The sequence below is a fragment of the Caenorhabditis briggsae genome (assembly GCF_000004555.2).
Source record: "Caenorhabditis briggsae complete genome, chrIII, whole genome shotgun sequence".
NCBI classification, from domain to species: Eukaryota; Metazoa; Nematoda; class Chromadorea; order Rhabditida; family Rhabditidae; genus Caenorhabditis; species Caenorhabditis briggsae.
The window spans coordinates 9306132-9331229 of record NC_013490.2 but is presented as its reverse complement, the minus strand read 5'-3'; the positions used below and the strand labels follow the sequence as shown (position 1 = coordinate 9331229).

At 38.3% G+C, this 25098-nt stretch overlaps 10 protein-coding genes across 10 annotated transcripts; 3 read left to right on the top strand and 7 right to left on the bottom strand.

Moving 5' to 3' along the window:
* Window positions 1–4650: 4650 nt before the first annotated feature.
* On the bottom strand, window positions 4651–4985 carry Cbr-dao-6 (the record flags this gene model as incomplete). The annotated part of the gene is made up of 2 exons (XM_002641635.1): window positions 4651–4841; window positions 4886–4985. The coding sequence occupies 2 exons, from the start codon at window positions 4983–4985 to the stop codon at window positions 4651–4653; spliced, it is 291 nt and encodes a 96-aa protein (XP_002641681.1).
* A 548-nt stretch (window positions 4986–5533) lies between these two features.
* Cbr-hlh-4 lies at window positions 5534–6399 on the bottom strand (the record flags this gene model as incomplete). The annotated part of the gene is made up of 2 exons (XM_045244240.1): window positions 5534–6082; window positions 6337–6399. 2 exons carry the CDS (start codon window positions 6397–6399, stop codon window positions 5534–5536), a joined length of 612 nt encoding a protein of 203 aa, XP_045094174.1.
* Window positions 6400–6889: 490 nt separating this feature from the next.
* CBG10009 lies at window positions 6890–10433 on the bottom strand (the record flags this gene model as incomplete). The annotated part of the gene is made up of 8 exons (XM_002641633.1): window positions 6890–7023; window positions 7411–7478; window positions 7756–8225; window positions 8271–8399; window positions 9392–9552; window positions 10027–10110; window positions 10154–10257; window positions 10327–10433. 8 exons carry the CDS (start codon window positions 10431–10433, stop codon window positions 6890–6892), a joined length of 1257 nt encoding a protein of 418 aa, XP_002641679.1.
* A 2185-nt stretch (window positions 10434–12618) lies between these two features.
* Cbr-iff-1 lies at window positions 12619–13309 on the bottom strand (the record flags this gene model as incomplete). The annotated part of the gene is made up of 4 exons (XM_002641632.2): window positions 12619–12684; window positions 12732–12872; window positions 12983–13135; window positions 13181–13309. The coding sequence occupies 4 exons, from the start codon at window positions 13307–13309 to the stop codon at window positions 12619–12621; spliced, it is 489 nt and encodes a 162-aa protein (XP_002641678.2).
* A 1382-nt stretch (window positions 13310–14691) lies between these two features.
* On the top strand, window positions 14692–15855 carry Cbr-cdk-1 (the record flags this gene model as incomplete). Its single annotated transcript, XM_002641631.1, has 5 exons — window positions 14692–14853; window positions 14897–15103; window positions 15149–15304; window positions 15353–15679; window positions 15727–15855. The coding sequence occupies 5 exons, from the start codon at window positions 14692–14694 to the stop codon at window positions 15853–15855; spliced, it is 981 nt and encodes a 326-aa protein (XP_002641677.1).
* Window positions 15856–16405: 550 nt separating this feature from the next.
* CBG10006 lies at window positions 16406–16507 on the top strand (the record flags this gene model as incomplete). The annotated part of the gene is made up of 1 exon (XM_002641630.2): window positions 16406–16507. The coding sequence occupies one exon, from the start codon at window positions 16406–16408 to the stop codon at window positions 16505–16507; it is 102 nt and encodes a 33-aa protein (XP_002641676.2).
* An 828-nt stretch (window positions 16508–17335) lies between these two features.
* Window positions 17336–18500, bottom strand: CBG10005 (the record flags this gene model as incomplete). The annotated part of the gene is made up of 5 exons (XM_002641629.2): window positions 17336–17520; window positions 17573–17742; window positions 17787–17875; window positions 17926–18053; window positions 18389–18500. 5 exons carry the CDS (start codon window positions 18498–18500, stop codon window positions 17336–17338), a joined length of 684 nt encoding a protein of 227 aa, XP_002641675.2.
* Window positions 18501–19033: 533 nt separating this feature from the next.
* Window positions 19034–21604, bottom strand: Cbr-ech-6 (the record flags this gene model as incomplete). Its single annotated transcript, XM_002641627.1, has 4 exons — window positions 19034–19087; window positions 20700–20998; window positions 21044–21254; window positions 21302–21604. The coding sequence occupies 4 exons, from the start codon at window positions 21602–21604 to the stop codon at window positions 19034–19036; spliced, it is 867 nt and encodes a 288-aa protein (XP_002641673.1).
* CBG10004 lies at window positions 19537–20646 on the top strand (the record flags this gene model as incomplete). Its single annotated transcript, XM_002641628.1, has 6 exons — window positions 19537–19640; window positions 19688–19787; window positions 19838–19946; window positions 19989–20358; window positions 20401–20498; window positions 20594–20646. The coding sequence occupies 6 exons, from the start codon at window positions 19537–19539 to the stop codon at window positions 20644–20646; spliced, it is 834 nt and encodes a 277-aa protein (XP_002641674.1).
* Window positions 21605–22042: 438 nt separating the features above from the next.
* CBG10002 lies at window positions 22043–24665 on the bottom strand (the record flags this gene model as incomplete). The annotated part of the gene is made up of 7 exons (XM_002641626.2): window positions 22043–22194; window positions 22264–22396; window positions 22458–22809; window positions 22855–23223; window positions 23272–23936; window positions 23984–24286; window positions 24333–24665. The coding sequence occupies 7 exons, from the start codon at window positions 24663–24665 to the stop codon at window positions 22043–22045; spliced, it is 2307 nt and encodes a 768-aa protein (XP_002641672.2).
* Between the last annotated feature and the right edge of the window lie 433 nt (window positions 24666–25098).

The window sequence follows — 25098 nt, the reverse complement described above, 5'->3', positions numbered from 1 at the left end:
GACGTCGTCCAAAAAATAATGTTACGGAAGAGTGGAAGTCAGCCGGAGGGGCACATGTCACTAATTACACCTTTTGGGATGTATGAAAGGTGGAAGAAAAAAACCAGGGGGATATAAAAGTCATAAATAAACTAAACAGGGGTGGTCCATTCAATACCCTTCCGGAAATAGGTAAAGAATGGAGAACCAACCGTGAAATCTCTCTTTTTGACCAATTATTTCAGGAAATATGACGACGCAAAGGAAAAACGAGTTATTTAGGAAGTATGGGTCATTGGAGTATTGCAAAAATAGTAGTGACATAGCACACAGATCGAAATGTCAGAAGAGAGATTCAGAATAGAGTGTTGCAAAATGTATCCAAAATTTTGAGTGACAAAAAAGATCAGATCATTTCAGAAACCTAGAAAGTCTTTATAAAGGCTGAAACTGCATTTGAGAATTGTGTCTAACCAAAAGATTCCAAAAATTCGGAAAATCCTTAAAATGATTATTTGTCTTTATGGAAAATTCTAGATCTTTTTATGAATGTTCTTTTTAAACGACGATATTACTCTGGTCTAATTTCAAAGCACTTGCAGTCGCAAATTCTACGGTGGGCGGAGCTTAGGTCCGGTAGTGAAATCCTTAAAGGTACATTTAAAGGAACATGTATTTTTGTAATCAATTTCTGGTCTATTTCTTCAGATTTTTCGATGAATTTTATCCATTTTGAACGGTTTTTTAAACAAAAATCAGAAAAAAACGTAAAAATTCGTAAAAACTATGAGAACTATTGAAAAAATCGAAGAAATTCGTCGAAAAATTGAAAAAAAGTAGGCCAGAAAATAATTCCGAAAATACATGCTTTTTTATCGAATTTTCGACCAAAGAGCGTATTGAAATTAGAGTAATATCAAAAATTCGTCAAGCCGATGAATAGGTTTAAAACCACATTCAAAAATTTCGTCTCAAAATATCAGAAAGTATCAAAAGCTACAAAAATATAAAAAAGAAAAAGGTGTTGAATTGATAAGAATGAAACGGGGCTGCCGACAGGTGTCTTCTTTTTGCGTGGATGGTCCTTCGAAGTAGAAGAGAAGGGGGTGGTGATTGATTGGAGACGGGCGGTCCGAGAAGTTAAAAAAAAGAGCAACTATTTTCTTTCCGTTTGACTCCTTCCTCCACAGATTATGTTGCATTTGATAGATTCCTCTCCAAGCTCTTCCTCCCGGGGGGATAACGGGGAAAGGAAGCAGAAGGATTCGAGAAGAAGGAAGAACTACCCTAGGTTTTTGGTCTGGCAATCGAATGGGAAGAAGAAAGTTTTACGATGCTTCGAGTGAGAGAAAGAAAATGCATGACGTGGAAATGGGATCATTGACTCAAATAATTAGTCAAGAGGAGGATAGGTAAATGGGAAGAACCCCGGAGATTTTGAACATTTTCATGATAATGGTAAAAATCGTAAAAAACGAAAGTGGTTCGTTTCAGAAAATGGGGTTTGAAAAGCTTTCAGAAAGATCCCTGACAACTGAAATTCTGAAGTTTACTTAGTCATAAGTTGGATTGACCAGTTTCAGAATCAAAAATCTTGAACCAATGAAAAAACAAAAGGGTCTCCAACATTGCTAACTTTTTTACCTCGGTTACTGTAAAAGATACCAAAAAGTGGTCAACTGAAAACATATTTATCATATTATCACCAATATTGTTACAGTTGATTACTTTTCGATATCGTTCACAGAAAATGAGATAAATTGGGTCAAATTTAATAATTATTAGTGTTTTGATTAATACCTTTCTTATGTCAAAATTCATTGAAAATCAGCTCCGACCCTATTTTTATTTTTAGTTTTGAAAAATAAAAGTTAAAAATTTATCTAGGATCATCTCTCAAACCGATCTGCTCCCATCAGCCGCCAACTGTCACATTCATCCAATTGATACACTCGCACCAAAAAGACATCTTTTTCCAGTTTGCGTGACAGACTCAAGACTTTCAAAAAAGTCACAAAATCACTCGAATCCTATTTAGAAGGGAAGACCCATAAAAGAGACAAAATAAACCAAGCATGTTAATTGGTTCGTCAACTCTCTCTGGGTTCTATCTTTTTCATCAAATTGAGGGAAAATGAGAATTCAGCAAAAGGGGTTTTTAAAGATGGAGAAAAAAAATGACAAACGAAAAAGAAAAAAGAAAGATCGAAGGAAATGGAACGGAAACGAAATTGAAGTGCTTTGATGGGGGTAAAAGAACTCCGGGGGTCCGAAATGAAGTTGGGGGAAAAGTCGAAAAGTACTTTGAGGAAACCATGATTTTTATTTTACCTGTTGGGCAGATTCAAGAACTAAAGAGGCTTTTAGCTGGATTAATACTATAGTTGAGAAATCAATATCCCGGCCCGGTGGATCTAAATTTTTCACACTTAAATTGAATTTTCAATTTCAGAAATTGTTTCCAATTTTTTTTGTAAAAATGTTTGTAATGACACTCCGTTCTTGACAAACTCATTATATGACAGAACTGACAACCTGGGCCTTGAAAAAGAAAAAAAAGTTATTTTCCGTTTTCGAATTCTAAAAAGTAAGAAAAATATATTTAATCAACATGCATTCTTCAAACCTTGACATAGAAACTCACATAGAACTATCTTCAGAATCTGAAGAAATTTCAAGTTACCGCTAAAAAGCTCTGTATGAGAATTTCTCCATATTTTGAATAGAGCATTTGCCAGATGCAAAAATATTGGCAGGAAAAAAAACTGTTCAGGTGAAAATATCACTAAAAACGATGCAGTCTGTTCTTCCCAAAACAAACGATACTGATGGTCGTCGTCTTACTCAAAAAGGAATACATAGGGAACGGAAATGAAAATATGATTGGTGTACGGATGGCACGAAGAGGAACTTGAATGAAAAGAGAATAGGTTGGCGTGTGGTGGTAAAATACGAAAACACATTCTCTGTTTTTTTTTTTTGGTATATAATTGCGTTTTTATGATTGTGAACATCCTCTTCGTTCTCTTCCTTTTTTGATGAATTCATTCAGAAGACGAGATGAAGTGTTGGAAATGGAAAAGAGAGAAGGAAGGGAAAAGAAGAATAGTTCGAAATCATGTGTTTCGAAAAGTGTACGGAATAATTTGGGTAAAAGAGAGAATGAGATGGGGAGAGGGGGATAAGAAAAAGAGTAAAGGTCGGAGGATACTTGAACTAAATAATTCGAAATATTGGACAGTTGGTAGTATGGTTTTGAAATACTCTGGAAGAAAATAAAGAGAGGAAGTTTTTTGAATTTTAGATCGTAATTCTCAAAAAAGCAAAACTACCGTAAAACCCGTAAACTTGAGCTGAATTTTCTTGGCTTCTATGAATGATATCAAAAAGTGGCCAGCTGGTCCTCCATACTGCCAACTTTGACCTAATTTACCTCGGTTACTGGAAGAGATATCAAAAATGTGTCAACAAATAAAATGTTTCTAATATTATGATAAACAGTTTATCAGTTGACAACTTTTTCATATCTTTACCATGAACCGAGATAAATTGGCTCAAAATCAAAAGTTAAACCCTCTATAGGTTTTACGGTAATTGAAATCGGTGACAGTTTTTCATTCAAATTTTGTTAACTTTTTAGTACTGTCTTCTTACAATGACCTCAATACGATCCTAGATTTTTGTCCTAGATACCATCGAAATTTGACAATAAATCACACGATTTCAAACTGACAACGAGTGAAGAAGATTGAGTGAAAAGAGAGGAAATTGCAGGACACGCACTGACCGGTTTTCTCCCATTTATACCGTTTTTCGGTCCAACGGAAAAGATGAGTTATATGATGAAATGGGAAAGAAAAACTTGAACAGAAGAAGCTAGTCTAGATAGTTTTTGAAGAGCAGACAGTGAATCATATGGGACAGTTTCAAGTGGGAAAATGCAAAAAAAGATTGGAAGTGTTGATACAGTCATAGTTGTCTGACTAATTGGGCGATGATATCAGTTGAAGTGACCTCGGAATAGGGGAAAATGTGAAATAAGGGAGAATGGCCAATTGGCTTCTCAAACAAAAATCCCATGAAAAAAGGCAGTGGAAAGAGAAGCAAAGCTTGTTTGCAAAGAATGTTTGTACTCACTTCAAAAGATTTTATATTTTGGTTTTTTTCGTTCAAACGGACTATTTACTTTTCAGGTATCTACTTTTATCAATTGAAAGAGCTCTCGAATTAGTTTGTCGGTTTCATGAAAAGGATGGAAAAATTGGCTAATATTTCAGAAACATTTTTTCCAAGTTACCGTAAAACCTGTAATAGGAGGAACTCACACAGTCAAGTTTAAGCTCAATTATCTCGATTCCTAGGCAAGATTTAAAAAAAATGTCAACTGACAAAACACTCTTAATATTATGATAAACAATTTGTTAGTTAACAAAATCTTCATATCTTCGACAGGAATCGAGATAACTGAGCTCAAAGTTGACGGTTTCAGTGGGCTTCTATTAGAGGAAATACGGTAATTTTACCTCGATTGCATCGAAAGTATGTTCTCTATTTGAAGTACTTCAATTCCAAATTTTGTGTTTTAGCAAAATAATTTATTTCTTTTCCCTTTTAATTACAGAAAATACAAATATATACATGAAACTCGAGGACGATCCTAGAGAAGAATAATTATCCGAAAAATACAAATTTCTGTGGAACGACCGGAAAGATGGGCGGTACGAATGCAAATGACTGTTGACTCGAAGTGTACCGTTTAGTACTTGGACACGTGGAAGAAGATGTTGAAGTCGTTGAGCTATGCGAGTAGCTCGACGATTTTCTTTTTTCTTTGTTTTGTTGTTTTGGCATGATTTCAGAATCTGAAAAAATACAGTATTTCAGCGATTTAAAGGAATATACTCACCAGTTAGCTTTTGATAGTTGAATGTGTTTTGTTGATTTGAATTATCTTTATCAGCAACTTCGTCAACCTTTTTATATACCGAGAGAGACTTTTTCCACATGACGACGGTCAACTGACACTGCAACAAAAACAACATTATTAGACATTGAATCAACAAAAAATAGAAGAAGTTACCAGAAGGAGCAGGCAAATATTATTCTGTAAATACAGTCAGATGGAAGTTCTCCAGCTCGTGAGAGCTTTGTTTATATACTAGGTGGCCTTTGGAGGAAATAAAAAACTTACGTGTGCGGAAAATACCGGAAATTGAATACGGAACGGGAGGACGGACAGAACAAAAAGACAAATATACGAGGTGGTCAAATAAAGGAAAGAATGACGAGAATGGGAAGCCTATGACGTGGTGTAGGAGATCAACTGATTTTTGAAGAATCCCGGGGGCTGTTTTTGTGATGTTAGCTGATTGAGTAGAAAGGTAAACTCTCAGAAGTACTCCTACACCTTTTTCCTATTTTTCGTTATCCTGATTTGTTAGTGCTTTTTCAAAGCCAAAAAATAGGTGTTCTTCTATTACAGGTTTTACGGTAGTTGTACCTTTTAGAGAGTACATAATTTAAAATTCAAACGAATGGTTTACTGATATTAGATTCAAAAACATTGATAGGATGGAATTGGAACCAGAGGATTATTGACAATCAAATGGGAAGATGCTGATTGAGATGGATTTGGAGGTGGTGGAGGTGGCGGTACAGTGGATGGTTGATAGAAATAGGTTGGATAATCGAGAAGGGTTTTCATGTAAGGGAATGTTGGTTGAGGAGAAAATACAGATGGCATTTGAACAGGCTGAACTGTTTGGAAAGAGGATGGAAGAGATGGACGGTAATCCACAAGAGAATGATCAGGGGCGCATGTGGCGATTGGAGCCGGAGCCGAAGTCAAGATCGGCTGACGTGGAAGAATCGGTTGAGGGGGACGAGGCTCGGGTTGTTTTATTTTTTGAGCAATTCTCACTGGAGTTGGAATTATTGGACCGAGAGTTGCATTGATCACAGATGAGGGAACTGTGTCGGAACTTTGGAGAAGTTTGAGAAGAGTTTCGATGTAGGAGATTGCTGCATTTAGAATACGCAGCTTGCTGACACGTTTCGTGAATTGGCGAAGACTTGGAAGATGTTGTTTCAGAACGAGGAACGCCTTAAAAAAGGAGAATATAGAAACCAGATGTTCTAGACAGTTGAAATTGATTTCCCTATGAATCTGATTATTTCGAAGCCTGTACTTGATTTCAAACCACCTTCCTCAGATGTTCTATCACCTGCAAACGGGCTGAATTTTTGATATTTGGACGTCTGAAACTGTGAAACTAGAACAATTTAACCCCCGATGGTGCAGGTGACAGAAACGATTTCTGTCTATAATTTCAGCAGATTATACGGTACCCCTCTTACCTGGTTCACAGTATGCACACGAGTCCTTTCTCTAGCATTTCTCTTTGCCACTACCATTGGCATTTTGATAGAAATTCTGAAAATAGTTTGTTTCGAAAATAACTTCTGAAGTTGGTTCTCACCTCGGATATCTCAGCTACCGAAAATCAGCGTCTTCTGAATATACAAAAAACCTAGAAGCCAGTCATATCCAAGACACGGGCGGCTCTTTTTGTTTGGGATTCATTTTTCACCTGTTCCATCGAAAAGCGTTAATTGAATTTTGGATGAGGTGACTCTCTCGCGAAGACGGAGGAGGATTACGGTAATTATTAGCTTACGTAATCGGTTTATTCTTGTTCGGAAAAACAATAATTATTAGGGTTAGAATTATTATATCAGGGGGCACACAGAAAATGAGAGTGAGATATGAGTAAGAGATGAGAGGGAAGAAATTAACAAAATGGAATAAACTGAAAAAGAAAGTAAAGAATTAAGGAACCCGTATGATAGATAGTGCAGTACTAAACAGGGAGAACTGGAAGTGCAAGAATAGAAAAAGAAAAATAGATGATTAATTGAAGAAATAGATAATAGAGGACAAGAGGAATGCAAGGGATACAGAATATTCAAATGATCCATTCTCGTTCTCTTTTTTGACCATCATCCATCCTTCCGTTCCTTCTTCCATTCCATATTCGTCAGCTTCTGGAAAAAGTCTTAGTTTCGAAATTTTAATTAAAATTTTTGTGATACTAACATGACTATCCGCTTTTGTAAAAACGTATTTCCTTTAATAAACCGGCATCACCTACCGTCTATGTTACTTTTTTTCTCAATTTTCGGAATTTTTTATTTTCTGAATTACTAAATTTCTGAATTTCCGAATTTCTGAACTTTTAAAATTCTGTATTCAAAATTTTTGGGATTTCTTAATTTCTGAATTTCTTAATTTCTGACTTTTTGAATTTCTGAATTTTCGGTATTTTCAAAACTTTCAATCTCAGACTTTCTGAACTTCTGATATTTCAAATTTCTGAATTTCTGGCGATTTAATTTTTTTCTAGGAGTTTTAAATAGAGGAAAAAAAAATACCTTCTGTTTTTGGTGTAGCATCTTCGTCCATTTTCTTTGCGCTCTCATCCCAATACTCATCGTCTTCACTGTAAAAAATTTTATTTAAAAAATATTCTTAGAAACTAATTTCAATAAATCATTTTTGTCATAGCATAGAAAATCTATTGGAATTCAGAAGACCAACTTATACTTCTATTTTGAGCTCAGTTATCTCAACTTCTATTAGAGATATCAACAATGTCTCAACTGATAAAATGCTGATGATATTATGGCAATCATTTTATCAGTTGAGATTTTTTGATGTGTATAGGGTATGCTTCCATTAGAGTGTTTATGGTATTTCCCAAAAAATCAAAAACTCACATTGGATGTTCCTTGACAGTCTCATCAACAGCCTTATTGAATACATGCTTAATTGAGTCAATCAACTTTTCATTCTCTTTTCTCAAATGTTCTTCATCATTAGTCTCCGATTCCTGATCCTCCATTTCATCCTTTTCCATAACCATATCACTTCCATCATCACCTTCTCCCATTATTTCTTTCTTTTCCTCAACCATTGGTTTCATTTTATTTGTAGATGCTGTTGTAGTTTTCTCTACATCATCATCTGTTTTATCAGTTTCGTATCCTTCATCATACTCATCTTCTTTTTCAGCAACTTGTGGATAATCTTCATCTCCTTCATATTCAAATTGTTCATTCATTGACTCGGTTTTCTTATTTTCCATCTCTTTTTGAGCTGTCATTTCAGATTCCTGCCTGCGTCTCTCTTCCTCACGAAGTCTTGCTTCTTCAGTCTCCCTTTGAGCAGCCAATCGTCGTGATTCCTCCTGAAATCAGAATATGGTGATACGGTAACACTGCATTCAAAATACCTCTTTACGTCTCTCTTCCAATTGAGCTCTTTCAGATTCGTGTTGTCTGCGTCTCTCATCGTCACGTGCTCTCTGTTCTTGGATTCTTCGTTCAGCTTCGGCTCGTTGTTGCTCACGTCGAGCAGTTTCCTGAAAAGTTGGGGTTGAAATAGAAAATTTGAATAGTGAACAAGATGGAACAATGAGCAAAACAGCTTTCTTAAAAGACTTCTCACTGTGAAACCTGTAATAGAAGGACCCCTTGACTTTTAACTTTGATCCAATTTATCTTGGTTCTTGTCAAAGATATTAACAAATTGGCAACTGACAAATTGTTTATCATAATATCAGCAATGTTTTGTCAGTTAGCACATTTTTGATATATTGCATGTGAATTGAGATGACTGAGGTAAAACTTGACAGTGTGAGGACCCTCCAATCAGTATTTACGGTAAGTGCTTCCAGTTTGAGCCAATCATATTTTCAAATTCTTTAGCTTTAGGTGGCTTCGAAAGAACCTTTCCGTTGAATTAGTAAATATTGTAAAAAACGAAAAAGATAACTTCACTTTTGTAGTTGACAAGTTGTCAGTACGAAACCTTCCTGAGCAGCCGCATCGAAATACAGGATCCCAAGTTTGGAAAAAAATTATCTCGGGTTTTTCCAGAAAAAAGTGTTTTCCTAATCCTAATCAAATCCTAATCAAAGACAAATTTCAATTTTCAGACAAGCCGAATGAAGCCTAATCGGGTTTGAATGTTTTTTCAAACTTTTTGTTCAATCGTTCAATAAAAGTTCAATAAAAGAATCAAAACTTGATAATGTTGGGACACTAATTGAAAAATGTTATATTACAAGAGTTTCCACAAACTCAATTTGAATAAAAATTCTTCACATAAATTATATTGTCTTCCTTCATTGAATTCCAATTAACATCCTCCCTCATTACCACATTTTGGCCCTTTGATCCCATTCACAGACCGCCCGAATATCTGCTCTCAATCTCATCTCAATCACAAAATGCACCTCCCGTTGGAAGGGAGTGGAATGTGTTCAAAACAAGTGTCTACTTTCTCTGACAGCTCACTTTTGATCATCTTTCTGATCCACACCAACAACTGTTCCTTTAATTTCTCTGTTACCTCTCTCCAATACTGTTCGTGTTGTTGTCGACGTCTCTCCTCATCAGCTGCCTTCTCTCGATCTTCTTTTTCTTTTCGTGTCCTTTCAGCGACTTGTCTCTCATACTCACGTTTCCTCTCCTCGTCACGTCGTCGAGCTTCTTCACGATCCACTTCGGATTCTGGAATTTAAGGAATTTATCACATTGAGCAAGAGCGATTGGCAGCATGTTTTGTGGCTTTTTTCTTTGACAAGACTACGTCATCAATCAACAGACAAAGAAGAGAAAAAGAAATAGAATAATTGAATTTGAAATAGTTGGTGGGACATCTTCTTCCATCCAACAGAAGCCTACTCAAACTGCCAACTTTGAACTCAATTATCTCAATTCCTGTGGAAGATATCAAAAAATTGTCAACTGATAAAATATTAGTGATATTATAATAAACAGTTTGTCAGTTGACAAACTTTTTATATCTCTTACAGGAAAAGAGATAAATGAGCTCAAAGTGGACGGTACGGTAAGTGGGAACGTAATTTGGAAAGAAAACCAGAATGAAGGGATAAAAAATACTGTTACAAAAAGCAATTCTAAAAACTTTGGAAGATACCAATAAGATTCCAATAGAAAGTTGTCGATCTATGAAAAACTTACGCTGTTGTAGGTTTTTCGGATGAGCTGGTGCTTCTTCTACTTTAGACTCCGTTGTCGTTGTTTCCATATCTTCTGGAGTGGGAACTGAAATTTCAATTCGTTCTCAATTTTCAGTTTTCGAAATCACCTTTGACTTGGCACCTGTCTCCAGTAAAAACTCCCAATAGGCAGATGCATGAATGGAAATCTGGCCGCTCCAGATCATAAACACACATTCCGCCATTTTCACATCTGGAGAGAGAAAAGAAAGGATAATTGGTGTTGTATTATTGTCGACAGTTTAGGGCATTGTGTAATTACCTGATTCTACAATGGGATTGCGGTGATACCAGACTCTGTCCACCACAATTGATAAGACCGACATTGAAGGCGAACATCAAAAGGAATAGCGATATCCGAGAATTCATTCTGAAGAGAATATTGATGATGAAGTGAGAAGGTTTAATATGGAAAATGGAGAAAATACAAGCATTTTTAGACGAAATGGAGCAGACTTCAATAGAACGGAACTTCCGAATCGCATAATCAAACTCGGTTGTTTTGGTTATGATTTTAAAAAACATGTCAAAAATATACTATTGAAAATGATGTAAAAGATATCAAAAATTTGTCAACTAAAGAAATGTTTGGTATAATATCAATAAGAGTTTATCAGTTAACAACTTTTTGACAGCTTTTACAGAAAATGAGATATATGAGCTCAAAATATGCATATCTTGTGGGCTAAAAAATTTACTATTGAAATGTCTTCCGTAACATCAAAAATATTTAGGTTAATAATTTTTTATATCCCAAATAAAAAACTGTATAATTAGATTTCTGAGAAATTACGGTTATGGAGAGAAGGGTTAGTGTAGAATGGAATGAATAGGAAAGAAAGGGATACGGTAGAAAGCAATGCATGAATATAATTAAAAGATTTTGCTAAATCATAGAGAACTGGAACTCACAAAACCATAACTTTATTTATGCAGTATCCAGTATTTTTTCCAGAAATATGTACATCTGAAATTCTACTAGTTTTTGAAAGTATGGACCAGAAAAAATAGTAGAATTAGTAGAAAAACTATTGAGAGCATTATGATTATCACACCGTCTAGTACAAACTAATTAGAAAAACATTTTTCTTCTTTCTCTCCCCATCCCACTCTTAAAGAACAAGAAGGGCCCAGTGATGAATCAGTTGCGACATGTTGTGAAGATTCGGGATTCTCTCGTCCGTCCCGCCGCCACTAAAACACGCAAAATGAGCCATCGATGGGAGTCTGATTCTCTCCGAAACATTTGATCTTTTCCCCTTATCCCCGGGATTCAAAATGACGAAGGGACGACAAGTGGCTCCTGGACGGGAAGAAATAAGAAGATGAGAAGACGAAAAGATGTGTCCACTACTTTTTTTTCTATCTCTCCGGTTTATACCCAGGTTTTCGTAATACTGAACTCGGAATTTGAAACTACTAAGACTTGGAATATGGCACACTAACGGCCACCTACAACCTTTGTCGAGCTAATAAAACCTAGTACGAACAGGTGCTCGAAGAGAGACTCGAGGTGTCCCTCGGATGACCCGCGCGGTCCTCTTTTTTGCCAACGGACATTTTTATGATTAGGTTATGAGTAGAGAAGAAGAAAAGTTAGGGTTGCCTAGTTTTTCAGAAAACAGAATGGCAAACTGGGCTGATTGAGGAATCGTAAAATGTGTGGACTGAGTGAACAAATACTCATCAGATTCACAGGCCTTGTTTACGATTGAAAAGCGGGAGAAGGGTAAGGTGGAACAGGTGCCGGATAAGAGAACTACTACAGTAAGCTAGATTAGGGGATATGTGGTTTTGGAGAAAGACAAACAATCCGGCTGATGAAAGAGTGGAAAGGAAACAGCCGGGAGGTGTAAACGCGGCAGGATGTGCGAGATGTGGCGAGATGATGAAGGAGTGCTGATGGAGAAGAGTTTACGAAATCCTCCTTGGTGACTGTGAAATTGATGCGACACTTCCGAATAGCCAATTGATGAGAAGTAGGGAAAGAGAATGAAAAAGAGGGAAGGTGGCCCGATGATACTCGACCTAGATAATATCGTGGTTAGTGGGTACTCGGAGATCTCGGAAAGAGCACGTTTTAAAGTAGACAGACCTGTTGGCACTCGGCCAACCAACCTGGGGTCACCTCAATAAGCTGGCTTAAAGGGGGCGTCCACTAATTCCAAAATTCTGGATCGATTGATATAAAAATCTCAAAAAATTTTTGGAATTAGTGGACGCCCCCTTTAAGGCTGCCGAGACAACGCCCCGAAGTGCTTTTCTCCCAGATCAAGACTTCGTTAGAAAAAAATAGTCCGATTTTATCTGATATCAAATCAGAAAAATCTATCTTAGTCATGAACAGATGTCACCTCCGCGGTTTGCAAGCAATTCATTTTCGTTTTGGTGAGCAGATATCACAATCAACACAACACATAAAACCCACATTACACAACTCTAGCGGAGGTGCACTTGTTTATCGCACAATGTTTTTCATTTTTTGTAATAGAAAAAGATCTGAGTGATTGAACTGGAACTGCTTTTATTATGAAATTGAATATATAATGTGCAATTATTCCTTGGTAGAAATCTTGTACCCGAGAACGGCCTCCTCTCCGCAAGCAGCAACGACTTGAACCTGTAACAAGAAAGTTAGGGATAAGAAAACCCCGAAATGTATCTCACCAAGACGCTACCGTCGTCTTTCTCGAGAGCTTCGCGAATGGAGTTACCCAAATCTCCTTCTGGCATCTTCAAGTCGTCCTTGAGATCGCAGGACTCAGGATCCATGAGAGAACAGAAGCCGTCTTCTTCGATGGACATGAGCTGAAATTTTTAATAAAACTTTGAAATAACACTCGGAAAGGAATTAAATCAGTCTATGTAATTAAAATGTGCCTGGTGGTAATTTTATGAGCGGGAACGCTTTGACTTACGATGTACTCGCGTCTCTTGACAACTGGGACGTCCATGTTGTGGGTAGATGGGCAAATGTCTTCAAGTTTCTTGGAAGTGAAGATGTCGATAGCGACAAGATGGACCTTAGCGTGTCCGTGCTTGCCAGTCTTAGATGTGCTCATCTCGACGATCTGAAAACAAAGAAATATTAAAAATCACTAGTGGGAAACCCGAACCTTGCATGGTCTTCCTCGGATCATAACGTGCTCGTTCTTACGGAGAGCCGAGCATTGCTTTGGGAAGGTGGCAGCAGCTCCGGACTCGGCCGATTCGAATTGCTCCTCGTCATGATGATCCTCCGACATTCTGAAAAAATATAAATTGAAAGAAGCTAAAAACAAAAAGAAACGGTTCGCCTGCAGCATAACAGTGAAGAAAAAGTCAGAAAAAAGAAGTCGAAATCTAGACTGTTCAAAGGTGCTGCGGACTTGCTGTGTATCGTAATGCTTAATGAGTCGCTACGCAGCGAAATTTTAAGCGCCAATTCAAACTTTCCAAACTTTTCCGGCGAAATCACCTTTTTCCTTCTTTATCGTTCCACGATTTTTCGTTAATTTTATTCTCGCTGATTAGTATATGCAAGTGCCTAATTGTGTTTCTGATAGTAAGTTGTCGTCCACAACTCGGAGTTCCAGTGTTTCTTCCGAGTTTGTGTTTTTAATTTTGAATCGGGCTAACAAGTTTCCGGAAGTTCGCTCCTACGTTTTGAAATTACAACAGAAAAAAAACGGTTCTGCCGAAAGCACTAAAAACTCAAATTTTTCTGAATTTTGCGCCAGAATACGGTTGTCCCAGTGAGATGAAAACACGATTTCCGGAGAATCCTATAATTTGAAACACATTCCACTAGACCTACAGGACTCTAGTCGGTCCGTCTGGTCATTTTACTTTTTTATTTGTACAGGTCCCATTTCTTGCCAAATTATCTATCGATTTCCCCCATGCATTGCAAATAAATATATTATTATTATTATCCAGTTGGAAAAGTACCGGAAATGCAACAATCAGCAGTGTGTTTTTTGAATTATTTATTTAATTATTTTCTCGTTAAGGTGCTTCAACTTGGGTCTGTAAATTGAACAAGAATCGCCGAAATTTGTGAGAAAAATTCCGCAGAAAAAAAGTTAAATTTCGCTGATTTTTCGGAATTAATCCAGTACGCTAGAAAAGTTTCCAGACAAGATTGGGACGCAAGTTCAAAACGATTTTTGTAATGTACCTCCTATCCTCCTTCAAAACAGGCACTCTGATCATCCAGCCACCGAAACCCAAATTTCGATTTTTCTTCGGTACCTTCCCAAATTTCGGTGGAAGCCTCATCAGAATAGAATAAGAAAAAATATGTAAATGCTTGTTTTGAAAAAATAGATATCGGTTGAAAGGAACACTCTGTCTTTGCTATTTTATGAGCTTTATATTCATTGATTTCCATCATAGGTTGCTTCGCCATCCCCTGTAAAATTTCATAACTGTTCCCATGTGCAATCTTTCCCAAGTATTGCTTTCAATTTCTGAATCGCAGCGTTAAAGGCGCACATACTTTCTTTCATGGCGGGTCTCGCACCGACATTCCCCCTCTTTTTGGCGGCAGTGGGATAGATTCAAAACGTTTCCCGTTTCATATATAAGCTTTTCAGCTTTTGTTCCGCTTTTGTTCTAGTAGCAATTGTAGCTAATTCCAGGAGATATGACAGCCATTCGCAAGAATGACATGAATTATACCCTCGATGATTTCACAAAGTTGGAGAAGATCGGAGAGGGAACATACGGAGTTGTCTACAAAGGAAGGAATAGAAGAACCCAAGCGATGGTTGCCATGAAGAAAATCAGACTGGAGAGTGAAGACGAGGTGATTCGAATGATATGTTCTTTTTTACGTTTATTTTTCACAGGGTGTTCCATCCACTGCCGTCCGAGAGATCAGTTTGCTGAAAGAGCTTCAACATCCAAATGTTGTTGGATTGGAAGCTGTCATAATGCAGGAGAATCGTCTTTATTTGATCTTCGAGTTCTTATCGTACGACTTGAAGCGCTACATGGATACATTGAGCAAAGAAGAATATCTGCCATCAGAAACCCTCAAAAGCTACACTTTCCAGGTAAAATATGTTCTCAGGACATGTGTTTATATTTAATCGTTCTAGATTTTACAAGCAATGTGTTTCTGCCATCAGCGTCGTGTAATTCATCGGGATTTGAAACCACAGAACTTGCTGGTCGACGAGAAAGGAGCAATCAAGCTGGCCGACTTCGGCCTCGCCAGAGCCATCGGAATCCCAATCCGTGTCTACACTCACGAGGTTGATAGCAAAATTTTTCTTTCAAAATTTTCAAAATTCTTCATTTAGGTGGTCACTCTGTGGTACAGAGCCCCAGAAATCTTGATGGGGGCCCAACGGTATTCTATGGGTGTCGATATGTGGTCGATCGGATGCATCTTCGCTGAAATGGCTACCAAAAAGCCTCTCTTCCAAGGAGATTCGGAGATCGACGAACTCTTCCGCATCTTCAGAATTCTCGGTACGCCAACTGAGCTCGAGTGGAACGGAGTCGAGTCTCTGCCGGATTACAAAGCTACTTTCCCAAAGTGGCGCGAAAATTTCCTTCGCGACAAGTTTTACGATAAGAAATCTGGAAACTACTTGATGGATGAGGACGCATTCTCTCTTCTTGAGGTATATCACATGCTCCATTGATTTGGGTAAAATATTCATGCTTTCAGGGTCTCCTGATCTACGATCCAGCTCTCCGCATAAGCTCCAAGAAAGCGCTCCACCACCCATATTTCAACGACATCGATACTTCCAAGTTGCCGGCCGGAAACTATCGAGGAGAACTTCAACTTGAATAATGTAACTGTTTTAACTCTTCCATCTCTAATACTTCCCGCTTTTCACCCAATTATCATTTCCGTGTATTGTTCAACTACCATTTCCCTATTCTTTCCCATGCTTAAATCGACTTTAGAATCTTTTCCAGAAGATCTGTACGATGTGTATTTGACCTCAAGCTATTTTATAAGTATTCTCTCTTTTCAAACGCGATTAATAAATCGCTCTCAAAATACGTGTCATTTATTTGTTTACAAGCAGAATGATTGCTGCAGTGATCCCAATATACGTCATCGTACTCTGTAACATCTCTCATGTAAGCTCCGATTACGTAGTGCACATTACACATGTGTAGACAATTTAGATAGTTCTGGCTATTTTTTTCTTTCCGTCAATCGTAGATTTTCTCGATGATCTTCACTGGGGGTTCACTCATCGATCGTGGTTCATTGAGTATGTAGGTGATACTGAAATCAGCTGGAAAGCGGTAAGATAGGAGTCTAGTAGCAAGTCAGAAAGCCTTTGTAACTCTAGAAAAAGTTTATCAGTCACTCTAATGAATCTATTCTCATGGATCGAGCAGATCTTTATGAGAAGAACGAAGCTGTCGCCCAACAAAGAAGAGATGTCGTCAATTATTATTTCTCTGGTGAGAGCTGCGAATTTCCATGATTTGTAAAAGTAGGTATTCCAGAAGACAAGGAATTTGACGAGTACATGAATATTCGAGAAAACCGAAAAATGATCCAACAATCATACGACGATTCGATTCTCATTAGGAAACAAAAGTTGGACTTCTGAAACAATTTTCGAGACCGTACCGATCGGAAAGATTTGAAATCCGAAAGAAACGAAAGCGAAAGAAACGAAACCGTAAGAAACGAAACGGAAAGAACGCTAAACCGTGCACAGTTTTGCTGAAATCGCGTGCGCAGGCTGCAAATGGGCGGGGTTTTGTCTAAATCTCTTACAGTTCCGAAATCTCTCATTCAGTTCAGATAAACCCCGCCTTGTTTTGCAGCCTGCGCACGCGATTTCAGCAAAACTGCACGGCTTATTGTCTATTCAATAAAACAGGTTGCAAAGTGACACGCCCCTTTATGAAACGCGTGAGAAGAGGGAAAAGGGAACGCGTTCCAAAATGGGCGTGTAACTTTGCAACCTGCGGCGCGCCCACGTTTTACTGAATAGACAATACGTTCTTTCCGTTTCGTTTCTTACGGTTTCGTTTCTTTCGCTTTCGTTTTTTTCGGATTTCAAATCTTTCCGATTTGTACTGTCTCCAATTTTCTGGAGAACTAAATTTTTTTTTCAGTTTCCGTGCACGTATTCATGAACGCATGGTCGAACAACCGGCGACCGCTAAGAAGACGTTGGCTCGCTTAAGATGAATCCGAACCACGTGATATCTTTTTTATATCACTTTATTTTTATTCACAGTACATTAATAAATTATCACAGATTCGAATAACTTGAAAACTTTTTGATTTTTGTTCAGTCTTAAGATCTGATGTATTTGAGTGCATAGTATGGAACGACTCCGAGAATCAGTCCGAAAATGACGCGATAGATGTACGGTTTCCATGATTTCTCCATCTGGATGATGACCTCTTTCACTTTCTCACGCAACTCATCGATGTTTCCATTGTTGTCAAGAACGATTTTTGCACGCTTCTTTTTTTCTTCTGAAAAAGAAATCCGTTCGATGACTACAGTACTCCTACACTAGGTGATTACCTATATCCATCTGTGCATGGATTCGAGATTCTGCGTCAGCTCGCGGAATGTTATCTCTTTTCATCATCCGCTCCACTTCCTTCTCGAAGTCACACCAAACTACGATAGTTGTTCCAATCCATTTATCATATCCGCTCTCGAAGAGAAGTGGAGTATCGAAGACGATGTATCTGTAATAAAATAGATTCTCATCAACTTGAAAACAGTAACGTACTTGGTTCCAGTGAAGAGAAGAGTCAGAAACTGCTTGAACATCTCCCAGCGGATTGCTGGATGAGTGATACCATTGAGAGCCTTCCTCTTCTGGAATGCAATGCTTGAAATTTGAATTTATGATCTATCATTTGAAATACCTCTGGGTTATTGAAAATAAGCTTTCCGAGCTTATCCCTTCTCAAAACTCCTCCTTGTTCGTCGTCGAAATATTCGTCTCCGAACTCTTTTCGAAGTTTTTTGTAGGTGGAAGTTCCAGGGATGACAACTAAAAATGGGTGGAAAGAGGTCAAACACCATGTTAAATGCGCAGTTTACGATTTCTGAGGCCGTATGCAAGAAAGTGGAAAACCGTTTTCCGATGTTTGGAAAATGATTTTCTGAAAGTCTGAAAATATTTTTTTCGAATTAAAAATTGGTTCTGGGCTCAAAATGACTAAAAATGCATATAACCACTGTGAAAATTCTTTCCAGCCTGTCAGAAAATCATTTTCCAAACACCGAAAAACGGTTTTCCACTTTCTTGCATACGGCCTCTGATTACAGTTCTCTGATTACGCAGTTGACAGTAACATCTTTAATAAGTTTAATAGATTTTCTAACCTTGTCTAGCTATTTGATCTGCGTCGATGATCGGAACTCCATGAGCACGGAACACACTAGAAACAGTGCTTTTTCCAGTGGCAACTCCACCGCTCAACCCCACAACGAGCATTTCAATCTGAATGGAAAAGTGTGACTAGCAGATATACGAAAATGTGTGTTTGAAGACGAAGCAAACTAGGAGGAAGGGGTATGGTTGTCATGGTGATAACTTGAATCGAAGGATGTGGTGAGAGGTAAAAAAGAATAGATAGTAGGAGTTGAAGAGGAATAGAGATAGGACGCCATTCTTTCCCAAATGGGGAGAAGACTACATGCGTTGACTATGCACCTGGCATTAAGAAAGCACTGAAGTTAACAAAAGTCATCTCAAAGAAAGGCAAAAGCTTACCGGGAAGAACAAATCAAACCAGAAAGACATTCTTGAGGATCCTGTAGTAATTACTGTTATTTTTTATACTCCATGTAAAACCCGAAATACATTGCGAGGAAACTACTATAAGCTTTTCAGAAAGTTTTCAAAACAAATTTCTTTTCATATTTAAATACATTTATTTCATTTGACAATGGCAAAAACAAACCCTAAAAACAAAAATATGATGTCAACCGAAGATCAATCAATATGTTGTCTCCTTCTCGTCGCATCTACTTCGATTCCCACTGTGGCTTTCTCTTCTCGGCGAAAGCGGTCATTCCTTCCTGAAACATATAATTTGTTTTGCGAAATTTCGATCAAAAGTTGCGGAGACCCCGGAAATTCCGGGGGAAAAACTCCGGAGAAAAGTGGGCGGAGTCGGGGGCGGAGCCTAAATTGCAACCCTGGCACGGTTTTGCCGCATGGTTTTTCTCATGACCGCATCCAAATGTGCTAAAAAACCATGCGGCAAAACCGTGCCAGGGTTGCAATTTAGGATCCGCCCCCGACTCCGCCCACTTTTCTCCGGAGTTTTTTTCCCCGGAATTTCCGGGGTCTCAAGTTGCGACGCGTCACTATGCAAGTGCGCTCCAAGAATACGCTGTTTCGTAACCGGCACGTTTCGCAGCGACCGTTCCGAAATGTACATTTCGGCACACTTCACTTAGATTTCAATTCTTTGAGAGCCCTGATTTCTTAATCTAGACAAAGTTTCACTGCGCTACTATTCAGAATGTCCAAACGACAATCAAGGCCTCTCTTCATACACGAAGGTTTCTTGCTTCGACAGCAGAAATCTCTCGCAGATGGTACAGAACTTTTATACTGTGATAAGAGGTGAGCAATAGCAAAAAACTCATTTCGTATATTTCTTTACTCTTCAGACAAACGCTTGGATGTACAGCTAGTGCCAGAAGAGTGAATGGGCACATTTTCATGAGAACAGGACACATTTTGCATGAAGCAGACGAGGAATTTGCTAACGTAGGAAAACGTTGAAAAGTCTAAAAATCTAGTATCGTAATCTATTTCAGACAAAACTCGCAAAGCATGCCTTGAAACAAATTGCGGCAAATACTACTTGCTCTCCAAAAAAGTTAATAGATGAACTGCAGTCATCATTAGGCCCAATTTCACTAGGAGGTGAGAAAAAAATACTTGTCAAAAATAATAGCGTTGTTTCAGCGTCAAGGCTTGCGTTAACTAGAATGATTCATCGTGCACGGCAAACTACAGCCGAACCCAATGCCACAGTGAAGCTTGAACAGAAACCTGAACTACTTGAAGACCATGCTGACGTGTCGGATGATCTACCGGATGCGAACATTGGAGAACTATTGCAAAATATTATAAAACAAGAAGAACCTGAGGAAGAAACTGAGATGACACAAAGCTCATCATCAAATATAAACCATTCACATCAAACAATCACCATTCCGGTTGGATCTTTTTTCGAGACTTTGCAAGATATTGTAAGATACAATGTTCAAGAATCGAACCAATCGGTGGTCGAACAGATAACTAATGTAGTCAACGAGCCGAAAAGACACAGCAGGTTTTTTTCGACCTTTTCTCAATTTAAAACATTTACTTCCAGTGAGCAGGCCAAAAAAATTTCGTCAAACGATGTCAACAATTGCATCAAAGACTTTTTGGTGAATATGCAAAATTTCGCGTCTGGAGGAATTTCTGATGGTTTGAAACTACGAACCGAAGCTGTTATCAACAAAATTAACAGCAATGTAGTGATGCTATAGATTGGATACAATTGTTAAATAAATTTTTTACAGGCACTACATATCAATTTGGAAGATGTACTGGAAGCAACACTGAGCAGCCTTGAAAAAAGTGAAGATTCCATCCCCACCTAATAACTTTAAAACAAATAAATATTACCTTTCTGTCCTTGGTAGCAAAAGTAGTATGGAAAAGACGTCTCTCAAAGTGGAGGCCTTCTTGAAGAGTCAGTTCATATGCCTTGTTAACAGCTTCTTTGGCCATTTGAACAATCAGTGGTGATTGGTCAGCAATCTTCTCTCCAAGCTTCACAGCTTCTCCGACGACTTGATCCACTGGGAACACCTTGCTGACGATTCCACGGTCCTTAGCTTCTTGAGCAGAGACTTGGTTTCCTGTGAGACAAACTTCCATAGTAAATGACTTTCCAGCAGCGCGAGCCCAGCGTTGGGTTCCTCCTGGAATTGGAAGCTTCACAAAACATTTTTTAATCAGTTAATTACCGGCTCCTGGGATGGTTCCAATGTTGATTTCTGGCTGACCAAAACGAGCTTTCTCTCCGGCATAAATGATATCACACATCATAGCTAATTCGTTGCCACCTCCCAATGCATATCCATTGACAGCTGCAATCACTGGCTTCTTGACGTCGGTGACGGCAGTCCAGTTAGAGAGAAAACTTCCAGAAAAGGTAGATGCAAACTCATTGTTAGTCTTAATCGGAGATGTTTAATTTCGTTGAAAGTAAAAGACATTGTTACCATTTCCTTGATATCAGCTCCGGCAGCGAAAGCTCTCTCGCTTCCGGTAATAACGATGGCTCCAACAGACTTATCGGTATCAAGATTTTGGAGAGCATCTGACAATTCAGTCATCAATTGAGCACACAAGGCATTCAGAGCCTTTGGTCTGTTCAATTTGACGAGAGCAACATTTTGTTTCTCTCCGACTTTCTCCACTTTGATCATTTCTGGAGCTTTGCTTGAAAAAGCAGCAACTTGCATTTGGTTAGCATTTGCGCACAATCTGACATTGCGAACAAGCATACTCGAGAAACGCATCATGGTTTGTTCGTCTGAAAAGACAAGATTCCACAAAAATCAAGGTGAAAAAGAATGCAGAGATAAATATCGGTCAGCAAGAAGAAGAAAACAAATGAAAAGATGCAACGTGAAAGTTAGAGAACAGATATGAGTGGAGACACAGACATATGAAGGGGAGCGAACGATAGAGCACATCATTTGAACTGTGATCAGTGAACGTACAGTTAGAAGGCAAATTTAGTAAAAATTGTTCAAAATGACAGAGATTATGGAATGGAACCTCTCATATATATGGAAGAGTCGAAGTTGTTTGCTTGATGAGGATTTTTTATTCCAAAATCATAAATTATTATACTGCAAGACCATGTTACACCAATTATAAATTATATGTACAAATTAAAATTAAAGCAAATAAATTATCATTTCTTTGGCACGAAAGTTTTTTGATGACTCGAATGATCACAATTGTCGTTTGACTAGTCTTTCGAATCGTTTGAGTTTGTCGATAGAAGACGTCACAGTTTGATCTGATAGTCCATCGGCAGCCAATGAAAGTACAGCATTGAATGCTTCAGATACAGATGCCGCACTTCCAACGGTTGGAAGAGCTCCTCCAATTCTAGATGTCAGACTATTTGATGGTGGTATTGGATCAGATCATGAAGCTCCTATCTTAATACGGTAGGTGTTGAGAACCGATGAATGCTCTTGTCTTTTGACTCCTTTCATTTCAAGAACGTTCTGCATTTCAGCTGCATCAGAAGCTGGGAGCAACTTGATGTATTGCTCCACAGTACTAAAACCGTATCCAAACTACACATTACTACCTGAAAGTTCAGAGTAACGAACAGTTCCATTCGAGAAAATAACTTACCTTCAGAATCATTTCAGCTTTGGTCAAGGCTGCATTCACACTTGTAACGTAGGCAGTTGGTGGTTTCGAATTTATGACACTATCAATAGAAGGGACACTCAATAAAAACGTCTTCAATGAATGAGTATCAAGTAATAGTTGTTCGGCACCATGGGTACTGATGGCACGACATCGGAACAAAGATCCAACAAACTTGTGAGCCAGTTGAGTAGCTAGCTTCAGGCAGAAGTGAGCGAAGTATTTACGACGATCAGATAGCATGTCACGAACTAAAGGAACAGCTTGTCGAAGATGAGCTCGCATTGCTCCAATAAAAGGAGACTCGTCACCAACACAGTCTACTGAACTCCAGCTAAAATAGTATAGATATGCGTTCTGTGCTGTGAGAAATGCTTACTTGACTTTACTAATTGATTGTAGAGCAGCATCACAGGTAGACTCTACATCTTGTACTAAAACCAATAAAGATTGATTAGTGATAGAATAAAATGCTTCGGTTTCTTGAGTGATATCAACGCCTGGTATCCTCTGTGCCAACTTTTCCTGTAGCTGAATCGATGTCTCTGCACACCAATCTGCTGTTGCCAGAATGCAGCAAACAAGAAATTGTTGATCAGGAGTCAGCCTTGGATAGGCGACTTCTTCTCTGATCAGACTGAAAAGGTTGGCAGCTCCAGATTGTTGTGAACCCAGTGATGGCAGAAATGCGATCAGACATGATGTTGCATAGCCACGAAGACACACCCGAACTACACCGATGACATCCCTATAAAGGTTTGTATTCTTCAATTTTTCAGTTATAGAGTGCTCTCACCTTATCAAAGCATCTGGCTCACTGCTCAACTTGCTTGATTCCGTAATTACCTTTTTCAAGAGAAGGAACATATCAGCTGAGGACGGAAACGGTACAGCATGTGTAGACGATTCCCGGGTTGGTTTTTCTTCCCCTGATCGTATTTTGCTTGCACAGGTATCCAGAAATTCGTTGAGTGTTTTTTCTTGGGCATTTATGAACACATCAAGGAAGGGGTCAAAAACACTCCAAATTGTTTTTTCAAACGATATCCCATCTTTTTCTGGGAACCGTTTTGTGAGGAGAGCTTCGAACATTTTGGTGTGTTGAATAGCATGTCCTAGTAATTTCCAATCCAGATCCTGCCTTCTTCTTGTCATTATTCTATAGAGAATGTCTCTTGTTACAATACAAAACTCGCTTGTTAGTCGTCTTCCCATATGCCAATCATTTGGGAAAATATTCGATAGTCCTGCTCGCTCAAAGTCCGTCAGTTTCCTCACGAACCATTTGTATCTGTCGTCAACCTTATCCAGCCAAGCTCCTTCTTCATTGTCAGCATAAATGATACAGTATTCACTGAGCTGTTGTTCGATGAACCATTTGACAAAGTTTTCTTTTACGTTTCCTTCCAGTGCAGCTGCTACTCTACACATATCAGTAATTCGATCACTGAGCTGTCCAGTCTGGAACAATAATGATTCATTTACTTATGGTAGACTTCGCGGTTTACCTGGAATGCATTCTTCAGATCTCTAGCCAGTTGAATTGTTAGACTAGATTTAAATTTATCTAGTTGTTCGGAAAGATTAGCGATCTGTTCTGATTCTTTGTATGCATCAAACAATTGAAGAACATTCAGAATAGCAGGAAGCTGTCTAGCAATAGAACTATAATCTTTCTTCTCCACCCAAGCTCCGAGAGATTCCACTCCAGTTAATAGGATATGAAGATGATGTAAAGTTGTTATGGAAGCCGTCAAGTTTCGTTTGGCAATGTCTAGTTGTTTGATGTCTCTTGTCATCTCTCGAACGATCTGTAAACGAGTTTCAGCATAAAACGAGGAGGCTCCAAGAACAAACCTCATCTGATGACTTTGTTCTTTCTCGTATACTGCCTATACTCTTTTCCAGTTCTACCATCGCTTTTTGTGCATGTTTTAAAGCCTCTTCTCCTCTTTCACTAACATTGGCATTCGTCTCCACTAGATAAGCCAACTCATTGTCCAACTCGCCTATCTCGCCTTCTACTGCAGCTATTACAGAATCAAGTTGAGTAAGTGATTGCTCAGTTGGGAAGAGTTCGTTAATTTGGGCAATCAAGCTCATATTTGGTTTACTATATTCTGTGACGCACATGCCTTTTATTTCACTCATAACGGTATCGGAGAGATTTAAATCATTCGGTTCTTCCATCTGAAAACGGGAATAGAATAATGAATCAAATGGTTCGAGGTATATCATGAAGCAGGTAGAAATAACAGCGATGAATAAAGCAAGAAATTCAAAGTTTTATAAAATCGAAACCTATTTATTGTAAGTAGGAGAATATCAAATGATTGCAAAAAACCCCATCAATGATATCACTAGAGTTGGCTTGAAACAAGTATCACACAATAACATGAGAGAAACGCACCCGGAAAACATGCAATAAATAAATAGGTGATTTTGAGAAATGTACAACTAAAGTTAATGTATAGAAAGAAGGATTACGAAGTTGTTGCCGTCCATCCAGTAAAATACGATGACCATGTTCCTGTTTGAGCAGTAGCCATGTGAGCTGAAATGCATTTTTAAATAATTTTTTCTCCTACACTCATTTAATATAACTTTGTATAGTTTTGATCTA